At 40.4% G+C, this 23050-nt stretch overlaps 1 protein-coding gene across 2 annotated transcripts in view; it reads right to left on the bottom strand.

Moving 5' to 3' along the window:
• Positions 1–5271: 5271 nt before the first annotated feature.
• Positions 5272–23050, bottom strand: part of LOC141795955 (SITS-binding protein) — a 28493-nt gene continuing 10714 nt past the window's right edge. Inside the window, exons 4-11 of one of the 2 annotated variants that reach the window (XM_074676763.1) lie at positions 19057–19264; positions 16838–16988; positions 12813–13010; positions 12157–12425; positions 11926–12062; positions 10277–10398; positions 8435–8614; positions 5272–8274 (exon numbers count right to left, since the gene is read on the bottom strand). In XM_074676763.1, the coding sequence (XP_074532864.1) occupies positions 8101–8274; positions 8435–8614; positions 10277–10398; positions 11926–12062; positions 12157–12425; positions 12813–13010; positions 16838–16988; positions 19057–19264 (1439 nt within the window). In that variant the 3' untranslated portion in view covers positions 5272–8100. Of the gene's footprint in view, positions 8275–8434; positions 8615–10276; positions 10399–11925; positions 12063–12156; positions 12426–12812; positions 13011–16837; positions 16989–19056; positions 19265–23050 lie in introns of those variants that run through there. The other variant, XM_074676764.1, reaches the window with a different exon arrangement.

The following is a 23050-nucleotide window of genomic DNA, read 5'->3' as shown; positions in this document are numbered from 1 at the left end:
ATTAGTTATAAGGCAGACTCTGTGTGACTCTGGTGTGTATGTGGTTTCAGACCTTTGGCAGCCAGCCTCAATCAAACACTCAACAAACTGTGGCTTTTAGCACATTCACATAGGCTCCATTTTTTTAAATACCGGATGTTGCCTGTTGGTAGTATGGGTGATATGGCTAATCAAATGTGCATGCGATACACATTTAATACATCAATGACAATGCTAACTAGCTGATATTAAGCAGAGACAGTTCATTAAAATTCAGGGGTCAGCCCCATGTTTCCGCATTTCTGAGACATTTTCAAAATTAGGTCTTGTGTTCCTACATTTTCCTTCAGTTATGGCCATTTCCTACCACAAGATTTTTTGGAAGCACTTTATAGTAAATAAATGAATGAGTGATTTTTTTTTCCGCTTGGCAGCAGCAGAAATCGTCAGAATCACCATCATTATAGGGAAAACATTAAAAAAGTTTGATTGAAAAGGCTGAAGCATAGCTAGCTGAAGCTGAACCCTTGATGAGATATGGAAACCTAGGCACTCTCCCATAATCATCCATCTATCTTTTGTCTGTTGTCTGTACTCCTATTCAAGTCATGTACAAGAGAGTTAAAGTTGTCGCCAAATGGGAACACTGTTAGGAAACTACAGCGTGGATTTTGTAATCTGGCCTGTCACCCTCAGTAAAGGATTCAAATCAGGAACTTTGTTTGGCTGCACTGTGCCATTCCAGTGTTTGAAACAGCTACCATCACAGGTTAGCCTGTTAGCATGCTGAGACAAGGCTAAATTTTGACACTTGTTGAGGTATTACCACAGTCATATCAACTCGACCTGTCGTGGACATGAATTGCTGTTTTTAGCAAAATTGCACATCGGCGCAAACATGGCGGTACAAAGGAGAAAGACAGTGGGCCACTAATGTCAATCCTAAAGGACCATGAATGTCTGAATTAAATTCAGCAGCTACCCCAAAATATTTGGCACAGTTTTCAGTACAGACAGACAAACTGCCACTCCTCCATTACATTGCTTGCAGAAGGCTAATTTTTGCACCCCTCTGCCTGGTTTTTAGCATTCAGCAGGTGTTTAGCTTGGTGTTATTATGACCCATCTTCTTGATCCGAAGGCTCAGTGAATCAAACCATCTCCTTCCTCGAGAACCAATGAGGCTTTAGTGTTTCCTGTCAAGCACAAAGGTCATGTACTTCACACCGTCATAATGGTTTAGCGCCTGCTTATTTTGGATGCTCAACCCTCAGCTGCATCAGAGGGTTGCCTTGCGGTCACAGCTACATTTACCAGTTTTTCTTAGGTATGACAATTTGTAAACCCCTTGAAACTAGTCTAGTGTGAAAATGAGATCTTTCCCCCCAGCGAAGTGTTTACTTAATAGAGGGGAAGTTGTAGCTTGCCATGTGATCAGGTGATTGGGCTCAACTGGCAGCACCCAGGAGCCAATTTCATTTCTGAGGGTGTTTGAAAGCCCCCCCCCCCCCCCCCCCCCCCCCCCCCCCCGCTGCTGCTGCTGCTGCTCAGGGGTATTCGACTAATAGCTTGAATTAAACAGGAAGAAGTTTAAAGGCATCATTTGAGGTGACAAATATCCAAGGATGGCCCTCTACTGCTCTTACATACACTCTTGCACACACACACACCCTCACAATGGTGCGCCCGCCCTGATGTCACCCTGCCTGTGGCTTCCGATAGCAGGCTAACATTTCAAGACTGCATTCTTGAGGTCTTCTTACTCCTCGTCCACTCTGGGAACCTGCAGTTTGGCTATTTGAGAAAAAAGGATCACTATCAAAGTCAGCCTTGTGTGTACACTCTTATTTTATGTCTTTATTAAAACTCTCAAAAGTATTCCTTGATTTTCTCTCGCTGAAAACTTTTTGAAAAGTATTAGCTACAATAGAAAACATAAAGAAATATACAGGCAAATGATAAACCCAGACAGTATGTTTTCTCTGTGTATGTGTTCTTTTTTTTTTGTCACTTCAAGTGGCTGGCTTCGGGACAGCGAGCCTTTAAATTGTACACCTAATTGGCAAGCTGGAAAACCCATTCACTGAAGAGCAGACACTGAAACCTAAAACCTTGACTTGCACTTTCTAAAAGTAGACTTTGGGATAGATCTGCAGCCTCTGCTTGTCACCAGTTTAATTCATGTGCCACTTGCTCCACAACACTCTCAAAAAAAAAAAAAAAAAAAAAAGCGATCAGAGCCACCGTTGCCTCTCCTGTTTTATAAGCTTATCCTTCACACAGGGGCCTGGATGTTTCCCATTTCGTCTGGTAGTAGCTGCTAACGGTGGAGCAAACATCACTGCAGCTACTGTGAAGGCCGTTTGTGTCCTTCTTGATTCTGGCTTTGGCAGGACAAATCGTTTTCCCTGCGCTGCTGGGCTTCTTACATAAGACCCCTTTTTGCCCCAAACTAATTAGATTGAATGTTGATGTAGTGATCAAGGCAAAATGATTGGACACCATGTCCTGCTACATGTCGATGTTTTCACTGCAGAATCTCATGAAGTAATGTTATGATCAAGCACAAAATGACATCATCAAATTTCTATTTCAGCTAATAATTGTTTTGATAATCAAAGTAACTAAATTTGCGTGCTCCCCAACCTCCTCTTTTCTCTTTTCAGACCTCTATCACTGTAATCCCATCACTACCACTAACACCACCCTGCCTTGTTAATGTTATATGGTCAAAAACTGCACCTCCTGATTTTTTAAAAGTGCCATATGAATCTGCTAGAGTAAGACAGGAGTGTAAACGGAGAGGGCAAGCTTGGAGCTTGGCGGGGAGGGACAGAGCATGTCTGCGGGCAGCTGCACCTGTCTTAACTGCACTAAAGAAGCGGGGTCCTGGGGCCCCAAGGTGGAGCTCAGCCAAGGGGCAGCTAGAGAGGAAGGTAGAGAGGAGAAGCTTGGCGGAGGTTGAGCTGAATGTGATTCCCCTGAGAATCTCTCCCACCGCATGCTCACAAGGCAGCTATAAATAGCTTTTATTAGGTTTAAGTAAAATCATTGGAGATGTTGGTGGTCAAGCATGCTCGAGGGTACAGAGACATGGAACGTCTGATATCAGGTGAAGGAAGAGTAAGGAGTGAAAATGTTAAAGAGTGGCACACACACACACACACACACACACACACACACACACACTCACTCACTCACACACGGTGGTCTGCACATGTGCAAGCAGATGCTGTAGGTATATACAAGTGGCAAACATGTTAAGAATAATATTTTCCATACTTGACTGTTACCCTTAGGATTATTCAGTGCTGCATATGGGTTGTGATGCACATGATCACAAACATGATCACCTAACCCGTATTCAGCCCATGCTTTATCACTCCACTTATCGACCATTGATTTTTACCCTGGATTTAAAAACAGTCAAACACAAGTGAGACTATTTCAAGATCACTTATGAAGTTCTCACAGAGCCTTTAACATGGCTGCTCACTAATTTGATGATAAACTGCCACCCCTTTACTAACCTAATGTGGGGAAAAAACTTCTGTGCAGATAAAAACTCATCCAAAAACTACAAAATTATTTAAATTTTGGCTGACAATTCACCAACTGAAACATACTCATGAGTATTTCTTATTTCATGATTCTGTTCCACTTAATACTGCAAAATACCACTTAGTGTACCATGAGATATATACATATACTAACTGGGGGCCAAGGTTATAATAATTAAGAGAGATGATTTTTTTTTGTTAAGTCAAAAAAAAAGAAAAACAAGGCTTTACCAAAAATCAATCACTAACTTAAACTGTATTGCTAGTTGGAGTGCAAATGGCCAAGTGGTAGGTCCAGTTCCATGGGGCACACTCACACACTCCGGGCTTGAATCCAGCCTGTGGCCTTTTTTCCTGCATATCAATCCCCACTCTCACCCTGTGTCCTACTCTATCCACAGACTTCACCTCTCTGATTAAAGGCATAAAAAAGCCAATTAAAAAAATATATAACTTAAAAAAACTGTTTTGCCAGTTTACCAAACCTACTTAAATAAATAAATAAATAAAGAGAGAAAGAAAGATAAATAAATAAATGAATAAATAATGGGGAGATTGCTTTTAGTTTCATTGTTGTCAATCCACCTCACACATGATCTCACTATTTAATTCTTTTATTGTTCATCCAGTGGTCATGCACAATAAAGCTGAGCGGCATGTAACTGTTGTTTATCTTCCCTTAGTGAGTACAATTTTTAAAATGGTATGATGTTTTCTTTTTTTTACACAATACCTTTTTTTTTGTCCTTTTTTTATTCTTGCCTCTGGTAACTTCCCTTCATAACAAAAATAAACCAACCAACCAAACAAACAAACAAACAGACAAAATAATAATAATAATAATAATAATAATAATAATAATAATAATAATAATAATAATAATAATAATTAAGCATTTCCAAAAATAATAACTAAATGTACCCAGAAAATCCACTTAAAAAGTAAATAATTATTAAAAACAAGAGGTTAAAAAACAAACAAAAAATAAACAAACAAAAACAACCCTGGAACTAATACTGAAACTATTAAAAACTAAAACTAAACTAAAATCCCCCCCCCCCCCCCCCCCCCCACAATAAAATAAAATAAAATAAAATAAAATAAAATGAAATAAAATAAAATAAAACAAATTTATATATACCTCAAAAAATCCTCATAAAAAGTAAATTATTACGAACAATTCATTAAACAAAACAAAACAAACAAACAAAAAAAAAAAACTAGAGAAAAATGCAAAGCTATCAAAAACCGTGGTGGGTGTCAAACCTTTGGAAAAGGAAAGGTATCCAATAGCACAAATTCCTTCCTTTAATCTCTATGGAATATTTGAGGATTCTTTATGCAAGTCTCAGTTGAGGTTGACCACACAATGAATCAACAGCAAGCATTTATGGGAAGACGGTTTTAAGTAGCCCTGGGTTGACGTTGTGTATCTTTTTCTCTTTCACCTGAGGTACTGGCAGGTAATTCGTCTGCTACCTTCCCCAGCTAGATTCTTAATCATCATCTTCTTCATCATAACTTCAAACTTCATACCAAAAACCTACAAGGGAGCAATGTCCGTTGATAATACAGTGTGTGTTGCCTTGAGCAGTAAACCACTTGGAGCAGACTTTCAGGTTTGGTGAATACAAAGCTCTACAGAGCACTCAAAGAAAACTACAAAACATAGGCAAGTGAAGTAAGAAAATGTAAACTTTATTTCAACTTTGTCATTCTAAGTTCTCTGATTTACAGAATAGAAAAACACTTGTAATGGCACAGTCATTGTAATATGTACATTGCTGATACTGCAATAATCCAGACATTTGGGTTGTCCAGATCCAAGAGTGGCATATTAAGGTACATGGTTTGCTCAGTCTGTAGAGGGAAGGAATCACACGTCAAAAGCTTTTCCTGCAACTGAAACAAGAGCATGCCACAGCATTCCACTAAAGGCATCGAAACAGGGATTTAAAAGTCCCTCACTTCAAGGGCTTGGTTGGGAAATCACAGTTTGTCCATTGTACATTCAGCTCTAAGAGAGATTAAGACGTCAACATTTAGCAACATATTATGTTGCGCTAAGACTTTGGTGATGTGCTAAGCTTCAGTAGACCTGAGTGTTTGAGTTGATACAGTAAACTTAACAGATCAAAGTTATACAATCGATTTAGTGGTAAAGCGATCACTTGGTGAAATGGATTCAGAGTCTGTATCATCACTGCTGGCCATTTAAGGTTTTGAAGAACAAATCAATAAAGAAAAGTTACTAACAAGAGCACCATTCGCTTACTAACTGCATAGAGAGAAATGTATTATGGGTAAAAGATACATACAGTTGCTTCAGCTAGTTTGTATATAGTCACAAATCAAAATCACTTTTCTCATTTACATCTTATTTGCTTTAAGTATTAAGTCAGTTTTACAAGAATCTGTGACATGAATAATTCTGCAACATTAAAGTATGTTAATAAAGGCGGACTGTCCACATAGTAAGCACACGAGAGCTGAGATTTGATTGCACACCTGGGTCACATAAAAGTAGCAACTGCATCTCTGTGACATAGCGGGGTAAGGGATTTGACACTTTGATGGAGAGTTTTTTGGGATCTTCTGTGTTTTTCTGCCTGGTTCCTTCTGTCGAATATAAGTGACATTGTGGGGAGAAAACTGTTGATTGCTTCATGTGAGACTGTAATAACACAAATATACCACTGTCATGATGTCCACGTAACTGGTCAAGCACTGTGGAGATGGTTAGCATATTAGCATTAAAATATCACCTGCTAAAGGTTTGCGCTTTTTAAGTTTTCAGAAGTATAAAAAGATATTGCTATTTTTGACTCTTGTTTGTTAAGATAAAACAAATCATGATTTTTTAAATTCTGTTTGGTTATTCTGACCGTGATGATGTGAAGTCATCAGAAAAATAATGGGTCTATTGGGTCACTTTAGCTGTGGCTTGTTATGCTAGCTCCCCCTCAGTGTTTACAGTCCTTTTTAGTATCTAATTGTGCGTCTATCTATTTATTTATTTTACAGCTAAAATATCAGTCCAGCTCTGAATTATGCACCCAGTGCTCAAAATCTTAGCTACAAGCCAAAACATAGTTATGCTAATCCAGGAAGCAGTGGTAGCTAATATTCAACCAAACAACTATGAGAGTGGCATCTGTCCATCGCTTAAAGAATGAGAGAGAATTTTTTTTCCAACATGTTAAACTAATTCATCCATTCTTGATTCATCTTCTACCACTTGTCCTGTTCAGGGTCACAGGTGGCTCGGGCTTATTCCAGCTCTCTCTGGGCAAGAAGCAGGGTACGCTCAGTCGCGAGTCAATCACAGGGATGATACACAGACACAGACATTAATCTATGTGCCCACTCACACCTACCAACAATTTAGAATCACCAATGAACCTGATGAGCACGTTTTTAAACTGTGGGAGGAAGCTTGAGTGAACCCATGCATGCAGGGGGAGGCAATGCAAACTCCACAAACGCACAAAAATGTGCACCTTGCCTGAACCAGGATTTGACCTGGTGACCTTCTTGCTGCATGGTAACAGCGCCAACCACTACACCACTGTGCAGCCCAAGTGAAACCATCAATCAATAATCTCCTTTCAACCTTTTAAGGTGTCGTCAACAAGGCTAATGTTTGAACCTAATTTAGCACAAAATGATGGGGCAGTACATAAACACAATGTTTAAAAAAGTGAGCAGCTTCTTTGAAAGCAAGTGTTACAGCAGGTTAGTAAAAAGGTAACAGCTAATCTTAATTTAAATATTGCCAGTTACAATTACAGTGGCTTGGCCTCAAGTTTTCCTGGCCTACAGTACTTAGGGACACTCAGAGGTGTCCAACAAAGTGGTATGTTGATAAATAAGTAAAGCTACACTAAAAATAAGTGCTAAGGGGTGATAGGTTGTTGACTGTAATATGTAAAGCAGTGAAAAACCATAACTTGAGGTACATTCATAAAACATCAGACGACAGGCCTGATTAGTTCAAGTAAAAGCCTTTCTGATGAGTTAGCAAGACATACAGTACCGTACGGTGAGTCAGCCTTGGTACAAAGCTCTCTGCAGGCATATTTCAACCCTACAAACATTTCCCCCTTTCCCGTTGTCCTTCTCTATCTTCATTTGGTCTTCTTGAGAGATTCAGATTCTTTTAAGCAAACAAAGGGGCTTGCTTTGTTCCTCCTTATCAAGAGAGCCAGCAGCAAATCAAAAGTTAAAGACTGTACAAATGCAGTATGTAAACACACGTTTCTCCAGAACTCAGATACAAACAATAGCAGAGAAGATTCAAAGAGTCCAGAAACAAATCAGCCAAGAGGTAACACTGATTAACACTTTTTTAAAAAAAATAATGAAAAAAAGTCACAAAGAAAAAAAAAATACAAATCATTTTTAACTGTAAAGTGCAAGTATAAAAAAAATCTTTCTACATTTTATCTCAAGGCAGGACCTTGAGACAGGGTCAATGGTCTTTAGTGGAAAAGTGCAAGTTAAAAACAGCACAAAAAAAAGAGAATTTGATTCAGAACAGTAACAGGATCAGTCATGTGACTCAACTCCTCCGTAAGAAAACAGCCACCTCCTCTAAGGCCACAGGGTAGTCCTGTAGGAACGTCCCCCCATCGAACACCTGGGCGTTCAGGCTGTCCTGCCACTGAAAACCACCGTCAGGTAAATATATATCCCTATGGAGCGCCCCTCTTTCAACCACTGGAGCCACCAGAACCTGGAAACACAAACAGCAGTTTGAAACAAATTCAGATGTAAGGGAGAAGTACACTTAATAAGCCAGACATCAGGTTACGGTCAGGGTTAGGGGTGTGGGTTCATGCACTATCAGATGCCAAGACACTCGATCTCTCCCCATCAGAACATCATTAAGTCACCTCGTCTCCTATGAGGAACTGGTCATCGATGGTGAAAGTCATAGGGTCACTAGGACTTAGCCACCACATCGGGCGGTAGATGGGGTTTCCTGTTGTTAGCCACTCCTCTGCATACTTCTCCAGCAGTGGTACCACGTCCCTCTGGTGCTTTGCTATGTAAGTCCGGGTAAGGTTCATGACCTGATAAAAGAAACATAACATGTTGAGCCGTACACCTTGATGTGACAAACTGGCTGATAAAAAGTCCAGTGTAAGTCAGTTTTGTACCCCTATTTTAACTCAAAACCATGTATGTGTATTTGTAACATTCATCCAAATATATTGTCAAGAGATCTCAAACAACCGAGAAACTGAAACCCACAAAAAACAACAGTTTCTTTAACTCAATCATCTGCCACAAGGATTCAAGGACGAAGACATTATTGACAGCAAGGCCTGCATAAGAGATCTGTGCCATCTCTATCCATAGACGTGCAGACGGAGCCTGAGCAGCCCATTGTTGACTCAGTGGTTTCACACTGTCCCAGTCTTCCTCCTGTCTCCCTCCTGGCCAAACTACTTCAGCATTCCTGGAGGGGTCACATCCTCTTCAGTGTCCAAAGACAAAAACAAAGCTTGACCGCATCTATAAAAAATGTATTTTTACGAGATGGGATGGAGACCATTTGCAGGAATGAGCTTGAAGTTGCTGCCCAGTTTTGAGTGGATTCGTCTCTAATTGTAAAGCCAGGCATGTGTGTGGCTTTGAGGTTTCAGTGCTATTCGATTCCAATTTGGTCACTGCTGTGACCCAACTGAAGTAGCACACATTCAGGAAATAAAGGTGTGCTGCATTTAACTACAGTGAAAGCCATAAAAAAGACTCATTAGTCATACATAGGAGTCTATTTCCCTCTAGAGTTTCTCCTCAGTCTCACTTCATCTGAGTTTATAAGCTGAAGGCCACACAAGAGACCAAAATGGAAAACATTGCTGCTGTCAAATGTCTCGCTGTCCAAAAGGCCTATTTTTATCTTTGTCACGCAACTCAAGTCACAACCAATATATTCTGCAGCCTCAGCCCTCTCAGTGTGGAAAAAAAGGAGCCAATCGCTCCAGCTCTGTCACACTTGTCAATTACTCATGGAAAGCTTAATTGCCACAATCAAGTATTTTTCCAAGACTTTTCCTCAAATTCATTATCATTCCTGCAGAAGTGGCTCTCAAGAGTGAGGGTGAGCTATAAATCTTGGGGAGGGACAGTAATGTGGAACAGATGGACTCTTAACCACAGGTGATGTCAGGAGGGGGCCAAGCCATCGCTCCCATTGAGAGGGAAAATAGCCTACACAATTTTGAGAAGCAGCAAGTGCTTTTCTGTTCATCAACACCAGTCTGGATCCCATGTTTTTGGAACATATCAATATCTGTTACCTAACTCTGAGAGGTGTCTCTCTTTGTTTTCCTGAAATACAAGCAAAACGCTTCCAGCAGCGTTCCAGGGCTGAGTTCTGCGTCTCCTGCAGGTTGGAGTTTTGAAAGACCAGATCTTGTGCTCCTCTCCAAACAAAGTAATGGTGGGCATTACTCAGAACTGATCCTCAAACCTGATGAAAGTCTGCAGGGTCAATAAACTCTCCTCTGTTGAGAGGAAGCTTATCCACTATGCGAGAAGAAAGGATAATCTCTCTCACTTTAAGACGGTTTATTGGCGGTATTCACACATAACCTCACTTCAACTCTCCAGGTGAAAATCTTGTTATTCACTCCGGCGAAGAATGTGGCCACACTAAGTAATCCAACTCGCTTTTGCAATGTGCTTTCTGGTTCAAGATTTGTTTATGTAAAGTGTTTGCTGTATACCCGGTCCTCCCCGACGACCCAGGGTGGTGTGTGGAAGCTTATAACAGGGAGAAAAGCTGCGATCTGTAGCCAACGGATGAACAACTCCTCATCTGTGACCAGATCTCCAGAAAGAGAGCCACCTGTAGGAAAAGAGAGAAAAAAGAAGACATATTCAAAGAACAATAAAGAACTTCAACTGTCTCTATTGAAGCTTTTGACAAATCTAAGGCCCAGCTAAAACTGGCACAGACTGGACAAATCATACAATGAGACTGTTTACACTAGATACACTGAATACACTAGAAAACACATCAATATAGATCTTGCTGATCACTTTTCTCATATTTTGTTGTGGACTCTTCTGTTATCGAACCATGCTGTTGAGATTTTTGAGAAATAAAGTTTGGTATCCTCCATCTAAAATATGAAAAGCCTACCCTAAAAAAAGCATTGTCCGGATGGCAGCATAAGTAGCTTTGAAGGCTATACATTGTCCAGCAATAATGGTGCCTTCTGAGACATGTTAACTCCCCACGCTGTGGCCACTTAAACATCAAGTCATCTGTGCACTGATAATGAGCTGAGTGGTCCCCAGAGGACAAGATGTCCAGGATTTCCAAAAAGAATGTAACGTTTTTATCTAAAAATCACAAGACAGCTTCTAGGCTGCATGCTCATCAGGTCAGTTCGCGACTCTCAACTGCTCACAGGTGTGAGTCTGTGCATAAATGGCTGTGACAAATTGGTGACATCTTAATTTAGGATGAACCTTGGGAAGTTTCTCCTGGGTTTCTGGATCCTGTTTAAGCGCGTGAGAGTAAGATTGACCCAGTTAACAGGCAAATTTCAGCTGTATACATTCCTTGGAAATGACTTTGGATTATTACCAAACATTTATCTGATGAGAACATTTCAAAATAAATAAAAAGGTTAGGATGCATTTCGAAAGACTCCACCTGCTTTTCAACCATAGACTGTATAAAGCATCACCCATCTGTTCCTGATACACTGGAATGAAGCCAATCTGCAGACACAGCTACATTGGATATGACGCCAGTCACATGAGCTAAGCTGTGTCTCTTATTGGACAATCAGACGATCACAGAGTTAGAAAAAAATTCATCCCCTGTGTGTGAGGGTAGTGAAATTAATGTTTCAGACCCAAGCCGTTTATTGAACCAGGCTTTAAATATGCTTTATAATGCTGTAAAAGTCTTTTTTTGATTTGGTGTGTGTATGACTTCCTATCTTTCTGCAACCAGTCTCAAGTGGATCCTCCATGAACAGCAACTTTTGCACTTCTGCATAGGCTTCTTTTTTCTAAACCTGATGTTGCCCCTTGGTTTCAACCTCTGTTTAGCATGCAACAACCAGTAACACATTCAGCTGAAGCTCACAAGTTTACACCATCACTCCTCAGACCATAACACCAGGGTTAAAATCAGAGTATTGATAATACAACATCAACTATTTACTTCAACTCTGAGAAATAAAATTATGTTTTTAAAAAACAGGAAAATTTGATATTAATCTATTTATCTCTGTGTCCAATTGTTGTGACCAAATAGTAGAAGATAGATATCTAACCTGCCTGTTGTAATGTAAAATACAAATAACTCCTGTTTTTTTCAGTCAGGTGATGAGTGACCCATAGGCTGTGGTATTACCTACTGCATCAGGAATGAGGAAGTTGTATCCCAGCAGAGTGTGGTGCAGCAAGGAGGGAATGATGCCTCTAAGGCCCATCAGGCTCCAGTCTGACTGCATGGGCGTCATCCTCACAAACAGGGGCTTGTGGCTTGACCTGAGTCACAAAGGTGATAATAACGTATGAGCTTGTTGGATAAATATTCCAGCTGGTAGTGAATAAAAACAAAACAAATTTCCGAGGGCCTTACCGTGTCCCAGCTGTCACGATGGTGGTGTCTCCCATCTTTGTGGCCATATCAGCCAGCAGACTGATGTAGTTGTCTCCACTGAGAGCTTGTGGCGATCGCAGTCCTTGCTCCTCAAACAGATTCCCTTCGCCCCCTTCTAATATGACATACTCCATCCCCAGATGGGCCTGAAGGGATCCCACTCTATCCAAGAACCAGCTCACTGCTCCTGGGTTTGTGATGTTCAGCTTCACACAGAACTTCCCTCGCCACTGACTCATCACTGGGACCTATTAGACACAAAACCAACAATCAACACCACAGTTAGTATTTCACTACCGCTGATTGATCTGCTGAAGATTTTCCTTGTTTACAATGATCTACAATCAAAGTACAGCTCATGAATGGAGGCAGGCTTCAGAGCAGATGGAAAATGTCCACTCTGGAAAACTTTGGTGTCTGGTTTCTTTTATAAGAAGTGGAGTGTTTTGAAAGGTTCAGGAAAGTTCAGTGTTAAGGACTTGGAATATGTTTCTATGAATGGATCAATCACACTACAGAGAGAAAAAGAGCTCCTTCATTTTAAGGGAAGAATTTTTACCACTACAACAACAAACAGAAATCTAAAGACGACTGAGCACAGCTGAGCGCCTCACAGGATCATCACAGGGTCTCACCAGCTGTCCCTGTGGGGCTGAGGGCAGACTGAGCCAGTAGGCCTCGGTGCCGTCCATTAGGGAGGTGTGGAACTGTGTGGTGTCCACGGCCAGGAAAGGGGACAGGGTGATGGAAATGTTAAGAAGCTTGACAAGTGGGAGGTCCCTGGTCAGTCTCTTGGACATCCCCCTTCTCCTGCTGTTGAGGTAGTCATGGTCCTTCAAACACAGAAACACACACTTTTAAACCATCTTGATAAGTTACACTTGGTCGCAATGACAAAATTATAATTGCCTGATGTGTGTGTTCAGGTTTTCTTAAAGGTAGAGTCTGGAGGATTTTCCTCAAAAATAAAATGTCAACTTTTAAAGAAATAATCCTCCTCAGTCATCTCTTTTGGGCCTCTACACATGTGTATCAGTGCCTGTGTCTGCCTTAAACCCTCTCCTCTGCCTGTATGTTGATGTTTTGGTTGTGTCAGGACATTTTTGGGTGGAGAATAAGCGTGAATACCTCAGCCCATCACAGAATGCAAGTGACTTTGCGTGGATGAAGCTAACCCGAGCGGCTATGATAGTGGATGTAGCAAGTAGCAGAAAAACAACCAAAGTGAAACATAACACCTAACAGATAAAACTTTTTCCTAAACGAGGGTGAAGCTTGGCTTGACTTTCACTTGCTGTCAGGCACTTCGAGGGCAGCTTGGGATGAAGAGCCTTACAAGTTGTCTTTCCGCTAACCAGGTACGTGTCAGATACGCGTAATTAGCTTGTGCTAACACGCCAAGTCAGGTGCATGGCTCTGAGTCTCTCTCTCATAGAAACGCAATTCTGCAGGTAGTTGTTGGGCTGGTGAACGTGTTCATGTGGTCACAGGAGGTGGCTGTTGGTGTGTGCTGCCTCTGGTGCTGATCCAAGTACAGTATGTCACAACTATTTAACATAATCCACTTGAGTTTATGGTAAAGTGCAGCTTTTTAGGTTATGTAATGTTGGAATAAAACCATGGAGGACTCAAAAGACAGGCCCCCAGGCGGGGAACTTGCTGTGGGAACAAGGAGAGATTAGCACATATTATGTAATCATAAGAACATTGTTTTTCAGCATAATGTTGAAGTTTTCTCCTGAATTTGTGGTTGAATTCTTCAGAATTGTTAAAATAGGCTAGGTTCTTGTCCTGAAAATATGCAAGAAAAAGCAGCTCTATGTCTCTAGTTTCAAACACGAGATTTAACTTATTACCAACCTACATATTTTGAAGGCAACATATTATCCTGAATGAATATGGAAAACGGTGAAGAAAGCTCACAGTGTGGCTGATAATTTACGAATACTTGTTAAAACTGGAGTGAAAGAGAAGCTGAGTTTTTACAGAGGATCATTGTTGCCAGTCACACTTCTCTAGAACCTTACACCTTAAAGTTCCTGAAGTTTCCATACAGCACTCAATGCTTGGCTAGTTCTTTGTGCCACTTACTGAGAGCTGCTGAGCCAAAAGTGGTGTTAAAAGTCTTGGATTTACCAGAAAAGTTAAGGGTTACGGGAAACTCATCCGACATGTTATTACTCACGTTTTCTTCCCTTCATTTTTTTTTATAACCTAACACCTCCTGAACTGGTAATAATGTAATTAAAATGTCTGTGATGGAAATAATTTGTGCAATGGAACGTCTCCCTTCTCTTTCATTTTCACACAGCAGCATCAAACTATTGTCACCCATTGAACCTCATCTTGGCTTAAATCCTGCCAGATCTCAACACATCCAGTTCTTCTCCGTCCCACAGCTCCTTCACTCATCAGAGCAACCTGAGACCTGTGAGGAGGGTTTCTGTTTGTCTTCTCTCAGCTATATTTGTTTTGTAATGGAACATGAACTGGTATTGACTGAGATCCACTTTAATTGGGGTCCTGCTGGTCTTGTTTCCAGGCAGTTCCCAGTAACACTCAAAGAAAGTAACTGGATAGAAGTGAAACAGTAATAAACATTGACTTTGGAAGAAGAAAAACACCTACCTCTCTGTTATGCTTTCTTAAAGAAAACACAAAATACAGACCAAATCACAGCAAAATAAGTTCAGGATACAAGGAAATTTGACACATTTGGGACATAATCTAAAAACTGTCCTGTTTAATGTGTCTTTTAGACTCTTTGCACAATTTTCCACCGTGAAGACAAAACTCAAAATCATCATTTTTTTCTTTTAAATTTTGACATTTCCATGAACCTGTCCTCCCTCGCCTCGCCTTTCCAGCTCTCTGGAGATCCAATTAAGAAACTCTTTCATCTCTGCCTCTGATCAGTTTTGAACTCCTGACAGATGAACAGAGGAATTTCACGGCCCTTTGTGCATAGCAGTGAGTTACTGTACCGTACACTGTACTTTGTTTCCACCATTTACAAGTTTGGTGAGTCGTTGCAAAAACCTTGACCCAGTGCAGATAGGAAGAATAAACACAGTACTTTGGTGTGACCATACCTGGAAGAGCATAAAAAATAAGTCAGTGGTAAAATAATCAACTGGAATCTACACAAAATCCAAATCTCCACTAAAGCTTGAGGAAGTATTTGGAATTAAGGCATTAGGAAGTATAAACTATAAGACTTCAAATAGACACAACTCAATTGATTGACTCCAGGGTATGTCAGAATGCCACAAAATGCAAAGGTCACTTCAGCACTTACAGACTGTAAAGCAAAACACATTTAAAAAACATTTTATGTAAAAATGATTTAAATTCTATTTGTCCCTTTTCATAAATACTATTCATACATATCTTTATGTGCTTTTACTTTGATAAAGTTTATTTATTTGATCTTTTTTTTATTATGGGGGATTTTATTTGCTTTTCCTGAACAGAAAAAATATAAGTTACAGCAACTTGCCTTTACTCTGGGCAAGTTTAACCCAAAGGCAATCACTTAAATATTAAAAAGTGCATAAAAAAAAAAAGAAACTTCACGAAAAATCTGTTTAAATTAGACTACCTTGCCACGTTCTGGCCTGGAGTCTCACAAACACTGTTGTAAAGATGTGACTTTTACCAGGCGTGTGTTTGGTTTGGAAGAATTTTTCTTTGTCCAAGACAACTTTTTACCAGATACAACATGACAAGGTAAGGCATTTATTAGTACAGTCACATAATGATGTTATGTGATGTTTGAAATGTGAAAGAGACAACAAGCAAACTGTCAGTTCGCACAGTAGTTTAGTAGCTGTCTGTATGTAGAGCTACTTACAGCCCAGTGCTGTGAGATGTGTTGGGAATGTGTAATGTTAGTAAATCCTGGTTATGTCCTGCCAGTCATCAACCAAGCAGAGCTAATGTAACTCTTAAGTTTAAACAGAGCACTGCAGTTTAACTCACAAACAGCTTAGCTTTAGCCCTTAGCTCGTGCTCTATCACTCTCCCGTTTCACTTTTTTCTGCTCTTCTGTCCTTTTTCTGTCTGACAGTCAGGCTCCTGTGTCCACCATCGCTACAAAATTGATCACATCAATCGTTTTCAGCAGAGAAAAACACAGATGCATCTTCTCACTTCAAAACTTTGTCAGTCGGCGTGGTGTTGTCATAGAGACCTAGACGTGCTGTAAATCAATCCAGTCCTGCTTGACCTGATCAGGAAGCTAAGAAGTAGCGGTTAGAAATAACCTATATTGGCGCTGAAAATCTCATTCTAAAGAGTGGGTTATGATCGGGCATTTGTCTAGAAGGGCGACTTTTTCAAGATCACTTGGAAACTCCTCACAGTTTTTCAATATCAGATTGAATCTGTCCACATTTTCTGTAAAAGCATTTAGGAAAATAAAAAAAATGATACATAGCTGTGTATTGTAGATGAAGTTTGTGTCCTCCATCAAACAACATAGCTTTGCAGGTATAAGCAATAATACCTCAACTCTCAGTAAGTAATGTTTTTTAAGAGTTCTATTTCAACAAGCAGAGCCAAGAGGGACTGTTCTCAAAATGCAAGATCAACTACAGTGCATAGTTGAAAAGCTATACATGAATAAATGCTCTTGTTCGCAGCAGCAGAGTGCTCGTACCATATCAGAGAGGAGGGTGGTGGAATGTTCATTGAGGCTGATGACTCCCTCCCCCAGCTGGTGTCTCCTGAGGCGGTTAGAGAAGGTCCTCAGCTCCCTCTCCACCTTCGGCCCTGAATCCACACTGGTCAGCAACTTCCAGAATGGCAGCCTGTGACACACAAGGAGGAGTCAAACTCGTTTAAAAGCTCTGTTTCCAACAACAAACCTAGGAGTCTTTCCAAAGCACTAAATGTCTCTGTGTCATTGGCATTTCCACCAAGACTTCTTTGTATGCAAGAAGGTAAAGTCCATTATGAACATTATGATTATGAGCAACATACTTCCACACCTCCTTTAAGATGGGATGGACGTCAAACTCGCCAAACTTGTTAAAGACGTAACCCACCATGGAGTGCTTGAACAAACCAGTCTTAGACCCCATATTCTCCTTCCCTGCCGTTATAACTATCTAATACAGAAGACATCACCTCTTGTCTGGCCTCCAGTCATCTGTTCTGTAGTAGTCCCCAGCCCCTTGCCTGGGCGAGGTAACATCATGCACAAGTTTCTAGTCTCCAATCATCCACTGTGTATTAATATGGAGCATACCTCTATCTCCTACCATTGTGAGATCTGTAGCCAAAATACCACCTTAATGGGTTTTCAGCCTGCCATTTTAGATCCCTCTTTACCACTACTTTCTGGCTGCTGATGCAGCATCAATCAACCTGTCAATCTCCTGATCCATTTTGCCCCCACTAGTGAACAAGACCCAAAGAGATTTGACCTACCTCCCTTGTGGCAAAGACTCACTCCCAACTTAGAAAGAGAAATCAATCATTTACCAGCAGAGAACCATCTTGTTGCTCTAGGATGTTCTGACTCACATCCCAGCCACTCTGCACTTGGTGGCAAAGTGTCCCAATGCCTGCAGGGCTAGTTGTGTTGTGTTGACATGGGATAATGATACAGTAAAAAGATGCCACACTACTTTTGCACACTTTGCAACATCATAAATACAGGTGTTAAACTGGCCTGCCTGCAGTCAACCATTAAAATTTTTTTATGCATCATGGCACAAAATGTAAAACAAAGGAGACCCTGAAAAGTGGAGCAGTTGAAATCCTATTTCAGGCAGGAATGTAAAATTCACTCCAGAAACTGGCCTCTTCATTTCTCTAACATTTACAGAGTTTTTATTTTTATTTTTTTTTATTCTTTATTTTTTTTAAAGAAGATCTGATGCAACACAATAGTGAACATGTCCCTCTCTCCACTGTTTTGAAATGTGCACTCTTAAAGTAAGAGTTCTTCAAGGGTTATTTGTCAGACTTAAGGTTCCCACAAGAACTGTATCAATTCAGAGAACCCTTTTTGGAAGAAGGGGTCCTTTAAGGGCTGTTGAGAACATAGGTATTGAAAGATCCTCACCTTTAAATATTCAAATGTTTAGCCATGTTTCAAATAGTATTTTTAATGTAGATGTATCTGGAATACCTGTATCAATTCATTGTACTTGTTCTGCCACAGTTGGGTGGTGGGCACAGGATGTCTGTGTTTCACTTGGCACGGACCATGCACCTAAAGGTTTTAACCCTGTGTTTTGTTAATACATGAGGTTTGTTGATGCTATGTTGGCCAATTTTAATCTAAGGTGGGAAAAATTTTAACTGAGGTATGTTATTTTATTTATTTTTTTGTTTTGTTTGTCTATGCCATGTGGAGCGCAGACAGCCTCATCCAAAACCTAAAGTACAACATGGACTCATTTCTATGGTGTTCCCTCCTCACTTGGGGTTACAAAGGTGGATGGTTCAGAAATAGTTCTGGGTATAACCCCTTGTGTCTGGTTCTGGGTATAACCCCTTGTAAAAGGTTCCAAGTGGAACCTCTATTAAGAGTTCTAACAGGAACCAAAAAGGATTCTCCTATAAGAACAAGCTGAACAACCTTATACTGTTCTATTCAGCAACTTCAGCAACAAAGAAAGAAAGAAAGAAAGAAAGAAAGAAAGAAAGAAAGAAAGAAAGAAAGAAAGAAAGAAAAAGAAGAAAGAAAGACAGAAAGAAAGAAAGAAAGAAAGAAAGAAAGAAAGAAAGAAAGAAAGAAAGAAAGAAAGAAAGAAAGAAAGGTGTCTGGTCCATGGGAGAGGTTCCTGCAGTTCAAACACCACTTATAACTGCCTAAATACCCTCTAAATTTAAAGCCCCAGTATTCCCAGTCTAAACCAAACTTACCACAGTGCTTTTGTGTTGGGCAGCTCCCTCCTGTGCTGGGAGAGCTGTTGCACTGCTTCCTGGTGTGCAGCTTTAACATCCCGGGCCACACACACAGTATACTGTAAGGGGAGACGCTCCATACTGGGCAGTGACTGCAGGCAGAACTGCTGTCTGCTGTCCACCCCCAGCTGCAGGGGGATATCTGGAGACACAAGCACTGCTACACCTGCATGGAAAGAGACATATAAAAATGTTGTGTCAAACTTGTCAGAAAGTCATAGCCAGTGTTTCAGAGAACGACATTAACAGATTATAAAATGGTTAACTTGAGTTAGACAGGCTGAGCCTTGATGCACAGCAATAAAAAAGTATCATACAGATGAGGTGCACTGCAGATTCCTCTTATATGACATAGTGCGCAAGTGTTACTGAGACCAGGATGAGAGTGACGGATGGAGTGTTGTAGGCTGTGTCAGCTGATATCGCTCTGCTCAGCTGTGAAGAAAAAAACACTCCTCAGAATGAGATATAGCAGTAAGCGGTTAGATGAGTTTACACCGCTGGCAGCTCCTTCAAGGGTAGGTTTCACTGCACACCAATGAGAGGAGGCAAGGCAGCCAGGATGTATACTGAAAGTGGTGTCAGAGATGAATGTCTGTTTTCCTCATTTAAACATCCTCATCAGTTTTCAGGTATCTGTGAGGTACTCTCTGTCACAGAAACAACAAGCCGGAAAAACAAAACAATCAAAACACCTAAAAATGTCCGGTAAATATAAGTTACTAACTCCAAATGTTCCAAACAGTTTTTCATTCTCTCACGTCTCACAGGCTCCTGCTGCCTGAGACCTGCTTGACTCCAACTCCAACTAGTACAGTTAACAGTCTTTGTCATTTTTATGGATTTAATATCTAACATAATTTAACTTTTCACTTAAGTTAATCTCTTACATGCTTCCTATGTTGTCGTTGGAAATTTTAGTTGTCTGTAAAGATGACAGTTTCCTAGGATACCACTTTTTCAGACCAATACCGGAGTACTTCCTCTTGAGTACTCACAGATACCGAGTGCCGATATAACTGAAAATTTGGATACCTAAAATTTCAGCTAACAGTGACAGATCATTTTGAACAAAGACAGCACCATCACTCTGTCTTTGAGTCCAAAATAAAACATAAGCATTTCTCTTTGAGTTTACCATTTGTTTTAAATAAATGAAAAGTACGAAATTAAACTGTCAGTTTTTGTAGTTTAAAATAATAATAATAATAATGATAATAATAATAATAATAATGATAATAATAATAATAATAATAATAATAATAATAATAATAATAATAATAATAATAATAATAATGATAAATTAAAAATAAACTGTCAGTCTAACTGTTAACTCTCTGGTTCATTCATGTTGTCCGAACAGTAGGGGTGGGCGATACTGGGAATTTTGGTATCGATCCGATTCCAAGTAAATACAGAGCTAGTATCGCCGATACTGATACCGATTCTGATACCGATACTGATACCGATACTGATACCGATACTGATACTTTTTACATGAAATTTAATAATCATTGAATAATTTTGTGATTTTGCCTTGAGTTGGTTAATTTTGATTACGATTATGGTAAAACACAGCACAAAGATTCTAGGCAATAAAAATGCTTTTTATTTACTAATACCAACAATAGAACAAAATTTTAACTTACTAAAAATAGTAAAATAATTATTCTACCACCACAATTGTTTTAGAAAAAAAATTACAAGTGCAAAATAAAGTAAAGTAAATAGCTGGACGACATAAGAGAAACTGCAGTATCAATCTCACCAAGCTAGTATTGATCTGATACCAATACTCATCTTGGTATCGATACTATCGATATTTAGATTGATACGACCATCTCTACTGGACAGGACCTGACACTCCTTTGCTGTGGTGTCAAACCACAGCAGTGTAGCACCAACCACCTCCTCAACATGATTTTTTTTTTTTTTACCTTGAGGATCATCTGCTGGTATAGGCAGCTTTATGAGTATTGATACCTGGAAATGAGACTGGTACCAGCCCGATACCCGATACCTGATACCCATACCAGTATCCATACTAGCCCATCCCTACTGTTTACAATGAATTAGGTTTCTGCACAAAGTCTTCTGCTTAAACAAAATTTCAACTGCTGCCAGGTGTTTGCTCACTGTTCATTGTTGAACGTCTTTATTAATGTAACAAAGACAATGGTCTTGACTTGCTCTGTATGTGAGGTGTCCTGAGATAACTTTTGTTATGACTTGACCCCATACAAATAAAGATTGATGGATTAATATGCACTTCAGTGAGTCCACTCCAGGGTTTTAAAAGTCTCTGGCCAAGGGAAATCCCTTGTTTTTCCTCCTTCTGTACGTAAACCCATCCTTCCCCAGGCCACGTGAAATGATGAGATTATGAGAAGCAGATAATCGTGCCCGCAAATGTAGCTGCCCTGCAAGGAATGCCGCCTCCCTCTCAGGTTACCTCTCCCCACCTCTCACCCGTCCTTCTCCAACCTGGCTCCAACTACCTTCCTCTCTTTTTTTGTGGTCTGTCCACTTCAAATCATCAGAACCAGGTGCATTCAACACTGATATCCCCAGTTTTTACATAAAGCAGCATTAACAGGATTTTGGAATGAAATGGTCAATGTGCTGGTTAGATTACAAAAATCTGTTATTGAAGCAGGCAGACAGACTTTGAACCCCAAGCTGGGAGCTTGGCTCATTTCAGCCCCCCTCTCTAGTTTCAAAGGGCTCACTGTTCTGCTGCAGGCAGGGACCAGGAGCAGACCGGATACTCATCTACCAGTTTATAATCAGATTAATAGTTGCAGAGATCAGTGGCAAACTGCATAAAGCCGGCCTGAGAGCCTTTCACCTCAGGGTGATTCTCACGTGTTTGCAATGGATAATGTCAAAGAGATACTGGTAACTCCTCAGCTGCCTCTCACAAGGTATTAGGTCACCTCCTTACTGCCTGTGACGGATTCATTATGGAGGACAGATGTAGATTTATGAAAGAAACTGCTCTTATACCTGAACTGCAAAGTATAACGGTATAAAAGAAGGAAAAGCAGAATAAAACTGTGCATTTTTGTGAGGGGGCGGAAAGTGAGGCGGGGAGAAAATGTTGTAGCTTTATGGGAGAAAAGAAGAGGAATGCAGGCAGTGGAAACAGAGGCGACCCGAGTCCACCAGACACCGTGCAGCCTCAGAGAATGATGTGTAGATATAGCAAACAGTGTGTTAGACTTGAGTGTGCGCACAGGGTGGAAAGTGGAGTTTAAGTTTGCAGGCACAACTTCTTGAGTCATATTTAATTTTTATGGGAAATGACACTGCAGGGCCTCCAGGAAGCGGGACAATCTGCTGAAACGCTGCCGTACCTTTAAATTCATGTGTGGCTAACATGCAGTTTGAATGTTAAAAACATGAATTCATGATTAAGTATTCAAACAGCTCCACTCACTCTCCCCATCTCTCTGTCATGAGAGTTTCCCGCTTCACTCATCTTTAACTCAAAGATACATGCAGCAGACAGCAGCAGGAATCAATAAGTGTTATTTAAAGAAAGTGAAGCAGGTTTGAGGCCTTGAGTTACAGCCAAAGTGGGGTTCCTAAAAGTTAAAGGGGGTGCGAGGAGGGACCCTATTTTTAGAATGATTCCTTAAACACTAAAAGCTTTCCCTGAAATATTTTCCACTAGCTTTCAAAAGTAAAATTACATGCCTGACCAAGCGTATCCCCTCACCTTTAAAGCAGAAGTTAGGGTGAATGAAGAGTAATGACCTGACACACACACATGTCTGAATCTTTGGATGAGCAAGCACACAAACCCAGCAACCACAGATCACCTCTCACACACATTCATACACTTTAACAGGAAACTGAAGATACTGAGCAAAACTTATGAGGCTGTAAAAATTCTGCACTTCCTTTCACACCGTCCAACGCTGGACGTTCGCCAGTGATAGCGTTTGTG

The sequence above is a fragment of the Halichoeres trimaculatus genome, unplaced genomic scaffold (genome assembly GCF_033239565.1).
Source record: "Halichoeres trimaculatus isolate MK-OKI-2021-1 unplaced genomic scaffold, fHalTri1.1 fHalTri1_scaffold_10, whole genome shotgun sequence".
Lineage (NCBI taxonomy): Eukaryota > Metazoa > Chordata > Actinopteri > Labriformes > Labridae > Halichoeres > Halichoeres trimaculatus.
This window is presented reverse-complemented; position numbering and strand designations above follow the sequence as displayed.